This window comes from Cnephaeus nilssonii, assembly GCF_951640355.1.
Source record: "Cnephaeus nilssonii genome assembly, chromosome: 9".
Lineage (NCBI taxonomy): Eukaryota > Metazoa > Chordata > Mammalia > Chiroptera > Vespertilionidae > Cnephaeus > Cnephaeus nilssonii.
The window spans coordinates 1,252,055-1,260,932 of NC_137080.1; the positions used below are offsets into that span (position 1 = coordinate 1,252,055).

The 8,878-nt window shown below is 64.9% G+C and overlaps 1 protein-coding gene across 1 annotated transcript; it reads left to right on the forward strand.

Moving 5' to 3' along the window:
- Positions 1-1,881: 1,881 nt before the first annotated feature.
- Positions 1,882-2,646, forward strand: PRR18 (proline rich 18; the record flags this gene model as incomplete). Its single annotated transcript, XM_079781148.1, has 1 exon — positions 1,882-2,646. Exon 1 carries the CDS (start codon positions 1,999-2,001, stop codon positions 2,644-2,646), a length of 648 nt encoding a protein of 215 aa, XP_079637274.1. The 5' UTR covers positions 1,882-1,998.
- Between the last annotated feature and the right edge of the window lie 6,232 nt (positions 2,647-8,878).

Consider the following 8,878-nt stretch of genomic DNA (forward strand, 5'->3'; position numbering starts at 1 on the left):
CAGGTGTGCGGTGGGGAGAGTCAACAGCCGGCTGGGCAACCCAGGAGCCTGGTGTGGGGGGAGGGAGGGCCAGAGCCAGAGCCTTGGTGGGGAAGCAGGTAGGTCTTGGGATTATCACCAAAGGAGACCCTGGAGGGGCCCGGGCAGGCAGGGCCCCACGAGGCCCCGAGAACTGCACAGGGCGACGCCCTCGCTGACCCGCACAGCCTGGACCTGGGTCCATGCCAGCCTCGGGGCTGGGGGTCCCTCAGGCTGTGCCCACAGGCAATGGTGCTTGACCCCTTCCCGCCTCCTCTCCGGCCCCCACTCCTGACAAAGCCCCCCCACTGCTTCCGCACCTGCCCCGCCCCCGCGCTGGAGTGGCAGCACCAGGAGCCAGTGCAGCCCGCAGCGCCTTCGGAGCCTGGAGAGGCCTGGGGGCTGGGCTGCCCCCTGAACTCCAGGAGCAGCGGCTGAGCCTCCCGAGGCGGCCCCCCCCCCCCCGCCTCCCCCCTCCCCCACTCCACCCCCGGGACAGGGAGAGGGTGGGAGGGGAGAATGTCTGAGTGACAGCTGGAGCGGTGTCTTGAAGCTGCATTTGCACTGGGAGAAGGTGTGAGTGTGGGATGGTTTGGGGGGTGCTGGTACAGATTGGGGTGCAAACCTTCCTCTCTCCCAGCCCCTCCCGCTGAGGTGCAAGGCTCTTGCCGGTGTCCTGGCCCAGTAGCCACCTCGGCTGGAACACAGGGGAGTCGGGGTGCAGAGGGACGGCCAGGGGGCTGGGGGGGGGGGGGTGCCCTGCCCCTAGGACTGCTGGCTCGGGCACATCTGAGCTCCCCTGAGCACAGCCCGCTTCCCGCGTGGTCAGCCGGTGTTTGGAGATGTAACCGTTGAAGGTCCTTAGGGAAGCAGACTTCTAAAACAGAAGTATTTTATTGATTTCAGAGAGGGAGTGGGGGCGGGGAGAGAAACACCAATGAGGACCGGCAACCGGCTGCCTCCCGCACCCCCCTCCCCCACTGGGATCAGCCTTGACCTCTGACACCGGGGGGGGGGGGGGGGGAATGAGACGGACTTGCTGATGTCCCTTGCAATCGCTCAGGCACGCAGCCAGCCTCCGAAGACTAGGGGTGCCCCCCACCGCCAGGACCTAAGCTGGCGGGGGCTGTTCTCATCGCCTCCACAGGACCCGCCCAGGGAAAGGCCAGGTCTCCTTCCTGCGCCGCGATCACCATCAGGCAACAAGGACCACCGTGCCCACCGGGAGCTGGGTGTTCCTTCTGAGATGACAGCGTCCGACGTAGACAGATTCACACGGTGCCTGTTCCCCACGGGTCCCTGCGGCCGACCTTCCCGGGGTCCCCGCGGCCTCCCCCGGGGTCCCCGCGGCCGACCTCCCCCGGGGTCCCTGCGGCCGACCTCCCCCGGGGTCCCTGCGACCTTCCCGGGGTCCCTGCGACCTTCCCGGGGTCCCTGCGACCTTCCCGGGGTCCCTGCGACCTTCCCCGGGGTCCCTGCGACCTTCCCGGGGTCCCTGCGGCCCGCCTCCCCCGGGGTCCCTGCGACCTTCCCGGGGTCCCTGCGACCTTCCCGGGGTCCCTGCGGCCCACCTCCCCCGGGGTCCCCGCGGCCGGCCTTCCAGCGCGTTCGCGGCTGCGGGAGCTCGCGGGGGACCTCCCCGACGCGCAGGACCCGCCCAGGACGAGCACACGCCCCGCCCGCCTGCGCCCGCCCCCGTCCCGGCGCGTCTCCGGTCTCCTGGCTGCAGCCGCCGGTGGACACCCGGGCGAGCGGCGTCCCGGCCGCACTCCTGCTCCTGAGGGCGCCGGGGCCGAGGAGCCGGGCCCAGACGGAGGGGAGGACGGGGCTTGGCTTCCAGCCCCGGTGAGTGCCCGACGGCGGTGGGAGAGGGAGGACGAGGGCGGCCCGCCCACCGACGGGGAGGGCGCCCGGCTGCGCCCGGGACTTAGGGCCGCCGTGTCCTCTCCGGCGCTGACGCTCCGCAGGCTCGGGGGCTCCATGCCCTTCCCGCCGCCTCCCGCCCCGGCCCCGGGGGCCCCCGCCGCGCGCCCGCCGCCCCGCAGGCCCGGAGCCCTCCGGAAGGCAGCGCCGCCCGCCGCCGGGGAGAAGCCGCGGCCCCCGGCGCCGCCGCCCCGCTCCTGGCCCTCGGCCACGCTCCGGAGGCCCCCGGCCCGCCGCGCCCCGGGCCCGGCCCCTGCGCACGCTCCGGCCCCGGCGGGCCCCGGCCGCAGCCCCGTGCGCACCGCGGGGACCGCGGGGCCCGCCGCGCGCTTCTCCCTGCGCCTCCCCCCCGAGGCCGCCCTGCTGGTCCCGCGGCCCCGCCCGCCGCCCCTCTCGCCCTCGGCCGACGCCCGAGCCCGAGCCCAGGCCGCGGGTCCGCGCGGGGGAGGCGACCCCGGGGGCCCGCTGCTGCCCCGCGGCCCGCAGGCCCCGCACCCGCGGCCGGACCCGCGCCGCGTGCTCCCGGTGTCGCTGCTCAACGACCGGCACCGCTACGACGACGTGGAGTACGAGGAGGAGGAGCCCGGGGCCCCGGACGAGGGGCTGGTGCGCAGGTGCACCGAGTGGCTGCGCGGCGTGGAGGCGGCGGCGGCCGCGCGGGACCGCACGGCCCTGGACGCGCTGCCGCACCTGAGCGCGCTGTGAGCTGCGGACCCTCCCGCCCCCGCCCCCCGCACCCCGCCCCCCGCACCCCTGCGCCCGCTGGGCCTCCCTGGGAGCAGGGCCTGGCGGCCCCCCGGTGCCCACAGCCACACCTGCGCTTGCTGCTCCACCCGCGCGACCTCGTGGGACACGCCGCCCCTTCTGCGGTCCGCCACGCGGGGCCTGGGCTCCTGTGAGCCAGGGGGGCCCCGTGGGACAGGACAGCCTCGCCGGACCCCCGGGCCCACCTCCTCCCGGGCGGCCTCCTCCCCCAGGCCCGGCAGCCCCAGGACCCTTCCTGGGCAGCAGAGGAGGGGCGGGGGACAGGGAGGGTGACCCCCTGTTGTGGACCTGGACCTGGGGCTGCATGGACAGTGCGTTTCTCCTAATAGAAAACGCGTGGGGGTTGGGCAGCCCGGAGGTGCCAGGTAACCCGAGTGTCCAATCCGGAGGGGCGGGCGGTGCAGGAACCCGCACCTGGAGGGCGGGGCTGGCTGTTCAGAGAGCTGTGGGCGCAGCTCAGCCTGGCTGGGTGCTCTGGGGGGCGCTCCACTGTGAGCCCGTGCAAGCCCCCCCCCCCCCCGACACACACACACACACTCACATACATGCTCTCACATGCACATGCTCACACACATGCTCCCTCACACACACACATACACACATGCTCTCACACATGCTCCCTCATACACACACTCAGACACATACACACATGCTCTCACACACATGCTCCCTCACACACACACTCAGACACATGCTGGCACACGTCGCCCTGGGGACTGTCCTCAGCGGCTGGGGTGAGGTGTGGGCAGGAGTCAGGGGCAGCCTCCCTAACATGCATGGTTTCATATGACGAGCTGTGCTGCTCACACAGTATCTTTACGCCACAGAAAGGGAGTCACCAAACGGAGAGGGGAAAGGGAGGAAGCTTAGCCGGACGCAGATCGGCGGAGGAGCAGCTGATGGATGGAGAAAGCGGGGAGTTGCGGGGTGGGGGTGGGGGGCCGGGTGAAAGCCAGTAACAGGCCGCTTGTTCGGTCGAATGTAGTGATTTTTAGAAATATTCCTGTTTATTATTCGGGCAAAGGGTAAAATCCTCCGCCTTTTAGGGGCCGATTCCTGGGTGCTCTCTCCTTGCATCTGAGTACATTTAACTCGTTTCAGGTCGAGAAGGAAAAAATGGTTATAATCAGATTAGACCGGTCATGGGAAAATAATGTTACCTCAGTTTTGGACTTACTTTGTAATGTTTACTAGTTTAATGTTTTTGTTGTTAGACTTTAATATGTTGAGTCATTTTTTTAAAATAGATTGTTTTTTAAGAAAATATGTTTTCAGAGGGAGGGAGGGAGGGAGAGGGAGAGAGAGATGGAAACATCAATGATGAGAAGCATTGATGGGCTGCCTCCTGCACGCCCCCTACTGGGGATCGATGTGCCCTGATCGGGAATTGAACCCTGACCTCCTGGTTCCTGGGACGCTGGTGGGTCTCAAGTCTTAATTATATTTTACACTGCAGCCTTACATGTTTTAAAAGCAGTTTTATATTTTCCATGTGGAGATCTTCGTGCTAATCCCTCTCCCCACACCCCTCGGCACAAATCTAGGGAGACATGGCGCATTTAACTCAGTGGGAGCTGGCTCAGCCCCAGGTGAATGGCCGTCTTTTCTGACCCCTCTGAGCGCCGAGAGCCACACTGCTTCTAACCGAACTGGACACACTAGCACCAGAGGCAGAGTTCGCGGTCCTGCGAGGGAGCCTCCGAGACCCCTGTCCCGCGAGAGCTGTGCGTCCGGGAAGGGGCTGGACTCTGCCGGTCCCTGGTCACCAGCAGGCGGAGAGAGAACTGAGCTCTCAGTGGCAGCGGCGTAGCTTGGTCTCATTTGCATGTGGTGCAAGGACTGGTAACCGAGGGACCCGGGTGTGTGCGCATCGTCACAGTAACGAGTTCCAGGGACTTTCCTGAAGTCATGGCTTTGGAGGCCTCCCCGTCTCTGCTGCTCCCGTCCTGTGGCTGTTTGGGCGTGTGGGCCTCCCCTCCACACCCGCAGGCCTGTCTCTGGGTCCCCGTGTCTTGCTTTGTTTTCCTGCCCTCACCCCTCTCTCTCCGGGTTCCCTGTCCCCCTCTCCCCCCCCCCCCGCCCCTCCGCCCTCGTGACCGGCCGCAGCCTGGCACGGATCGCTCTGTCCTCGCTGCATTTGGCGAGTCGAGTGCGTGTGCCTTGTTCTCCCCTTGAAGCGGTCCGGGCGCTCCAGTCGCTCCGCAGGTGCCTGAGGCCTGTTCCCGTGGCTGCTGCCGTTCCCAGGAGGCGCTCCGAGCCCCAGTGCCGCCGTTGTAGGTGTTTAAATAAAAGACAGGTCCCTGCCGGCTTTTCTGCTTGAGGAAGATACTCAAGTCCAGCCGGGAAGAGCGAGGTCCCGAGGCGTAGAGCTCGTCCCGGGGGGGTCTCCACGGGGCGCCCACCCCAGTGTCTGGGATTGCAGTTACCGGGTGTCAGCATTCAGCGACGACCAGATATGATGACGATGAGGCTTTGGGCCCCAAAGCCCCATGGGAGCTGTTTCCCAATACACTCGCAAAGATGGGTGCCGCGCAGCCACGGTGCTGGCCGCTGTGCAGGAGGCTCGCCGAGCCCCGGCAAGGACTTCCGTCCTCTCTCTAGAACGTCCTTCTTTCGCCAAAAGCAGTTTCAAAGGGGCAGGCACAGCCATTGGAAGCTGAAGGTCAATGTGAATAACGGGCGGGCGGGGCTGCGCCTGGCACGTGGCACGTGGGGCTGGCTGGGGCAGTCCTCACTGGGCCGGCCGGGAGCTGCCCTGGGCGCTGACTGGCAGAGCCAGGCGCCCAAGCCCTGGAACAGTGCCCGCTCTGCACAGACGGGGCCTCAGACAAAGGCCCCTTCAGGACTCGAGCACAGAGAGTCCACTCCCTTCTGAATCCTCAGCGGGCCTGCGGCGAAACACCGGGGTGAGGGAGGGGCAAACCCCAAATCTCGGGGTAGATCACCGCGAACAGTGGCCTGTCTGTCCTACAGCACAGCTGTCCCAGCTCCGGCGGCCGCGGCGCCCACGGCCCGTGGCCTCGTCGAGGGGAGGGTGTCGTCTGAATGAGCGTCACGGGCCTGTGGACACAGTGGGCGGTGAGGGCCAGCGGCTGGAAGAGGTCGGTGGGGAAAGGAGGACCTCTGCAATGTTTTCAACAATAAAGGTTTTTTTAATTAAAAAAGAAAGTCACTTTTCCTCAGGGCGCCTGGCTGTGCTTGGAGCCTGGCCACTCCTAGGAAGCACGCCCACTCCACAGACAATGGCGACAAACGCGCTCGCGTGTTCTACGTGCAGCACACAGGTGAACGGCCGACGCACGTGCAGAGGAGCAGGTGGTGCAAATGACACCCAGAACCAAGTCTCCGCCCCCGCGGAACCCGGGGGCCGGACCTGGCCTGGAGCGAACGCAGGCCCCGAGGGCCGGACCCAAAGGTCTGCACCGGAACCCACAGCCTTTGCAGCCGCAGGGGCGCTGTCCAGGAGGCTGTGGTGCTGAAACCCTGGGGTCTCGCGGGGACAGGCGAGCCCCGCTTCTGGCCACGGGTTCTCTCCCGGCTTCTGCGTGTTCGAGACGTCAGTGACCTTTCCCCTTAATTAAGATCGAGCCCGGCCCGGGTGGCTCAGAGGTTGAGCACCGACCTATGAACCAGGAGGTCAGGGCACATGCCCGGGTTGTGTGCTGCATCACCAGTAGGGGGCCTGCAGGAGGCAGCAGATCCATGATTCTATCTCATCGTTGATGTTTCTCTCCCTCTCCCTTCCTCTCTGAAATCAATAAAAATATACCATATATATATATAAAGATTTGAAGCCCATTCGGCCCTTATTGCTCCCATAAACTCACTCACTCACACTTTATATTTGACTCAGACTTGGGGGACTTAAGGAAGAGTGGGTCTTGCCTCTGATGGGGTAACTGCTGACTTCCCGGTGGAGTAAACACGCCTTCGAGGGAAACCATCCCCACCCTGAACCCGATGTGCTCAGGAGGAGACTGTGGCTCAGGAGGTCACGAGTCTCGAAAGCTCACCGGAGAAGCTCACGGGAAGCCGCACGCGACACGTTTCTGTGGGCTGAGGCCAGGCCGTGGGGAGCAGGTGCGGGAGCGGCCTGAGTGCACGTCACACGGACCGCGTGGTCTCTAACGTCCTCTCTCCGGTGTCCTCAGCTCATCCCGACGCCGGGCCACGGTCGGGGCAGCAGCCAGCCTGTGCCTTTGCGGGCGCCTGCAGCCTGGCCGCTCGAGCCGAGGCTGAGCTGCACGTTCGGACACGGCTCTGAGCCGAAGCCCCTTTCACGTGCGTGTGAGCCCTTCACGCAGCCTGTCATCCACGGCCCCGAGGAGCACGTGACAGCTGGAAACCCGCCCGGGACACGGAAACCCATGCTGTCCTGGGTCTCACTCTCTGCCCAGGAGCCACGGTCCACACCGCTGCTGAGCTGCGCGGCTCCCAGTTCTCGGGCGCCCTCTGGAGGCGGGAGGGGGAGCGGGCGAGGCCGCGGGCGCCGGGGAGCAGGTGCGCGTCCTGGAGACCTCAGCCTCCCCTCGCGGCCACGGCCACGCGAGCTCGCAGGACGGCCGGCGTGCAGGCAGGTCCCCGGATGTGGTGGCGTGGATTTGCGGTAACTCCGGGGCTTCCTGTGTTCTTTGTGGAGGGGCAGGGTCTGCAGCCGAGGGGTGGGAGGGGGTTAACACCGAGAACGGTGAGTGCACCTGTGGAGGATGCAAACAGCCGCCAGGACGGATGGGCTGAGGGAGGCTGAGGGAGGCGGGTCGGTGGTAACGGGTGTCAGGAACAGAATCCGCGTCTTTACTGTTCCTCAGTCCACGCACTGCGCCCCCGCTGAGCCGCCTGCTCACCCCTGTGCTAAGGGTCAGGGTCTGTAAGAGGCGGACACCACACCGGGTCTGGGGCGCCAGGCAGTCAGTGAGTTAATTGGTGTAACCCTCGGAGCGGTGCCGGCGGGGCTCAGCGGAGAAAGCTGAGGCGGGTGAGTGGGTGAGGGGGTGAGGGAGCCGAGCTGGGGACCTGGGGACCGGCGAGCAGACCACACAGGGATTCAGGACGGGCCTCTCCCTCTGATCGAACCTGGGCGGCTGGAAGGAAACCCATCGTTTCTCCATCTCCTGTCAGCTGGACCCCAAGGAAGCAAAATAAGCAACAGCTCCCTTATTTGGGCCAATGGTTAAGAAATGCTAAGGGAAGACCCACACATTTCTTTCTTTCTTTTTTTAATATATCTTTTATTCATTTCAGAGAGGAAGGGAGAGGGAGATAGAAACATCAATGATGAGAGAGAATCATTGATTGGCTGCCTCCTGCACGTCCCCTACTGGGGATTGAGCCCACAATCTGATGCTCTATCCACTGAGCCAAACCAGCTAGGGCTCCACACATTTCTTAAAAAGAGGAAACCCCAAAACCTCAATACTGGGCAAGTACAGGCCCTGCCACCCAGCAGCACACCTCCCACCCCCAAACACACACACACACGCACACACACATGCACACGGGCACACACACACAACTCACTCTCACACACACGCACACACACTCACGCACACGGGCACACACACAACTCACTCTCACACATATGCGTGCAGGAGAACAAGACGGTGGAAGCCAGGGGGCAGCCGTGGACTCAGTGGCAGAGAACGGGGGTCAGCCTGAGGCTTCGGAGCACAGAGCGTCCCACACATTTCCTTCTGGCGCGGGAGGAAACCACGGGCCTGGCTGTAGGCTCACCAGGTGTGAGAGATTGTTTCACCGGCGCGGGCGAGAGCAGTAGGATTGCTTCCAGACTGAAACACTCTGCACTGGAACGAGCAACGGAGAGAGTAGCCGCTGCCTGGACCTTCCGCCTGCAGCCCCGCCTGCAGCCCCCGCTCTGTCCCAGGTGTGCTCACCTGTGCAGGGGAAACGGCCCGGCGCAGTGTTTGGTTTTGTGGGTTTTTTAAAAATAGATTTTTTTAAATTGATTTTTCAGAGAGAGAGGAAGGGAGAGGGAGAGAAACTGATAAGAGAACAAACATCGATGGGCTGCCTGCTTGCACGCCCCCTGCCAGGGATGGAGCCTGCCGCCCAGCACGGGCCCTCAGATCTCCGAAATGTCACAGGTGGGAAGAAGCGAGAGGAAGGAGCAGGCCGCGCCTGTGTCCTGTGGGTGAGACATAGAAGGCAGGTACAG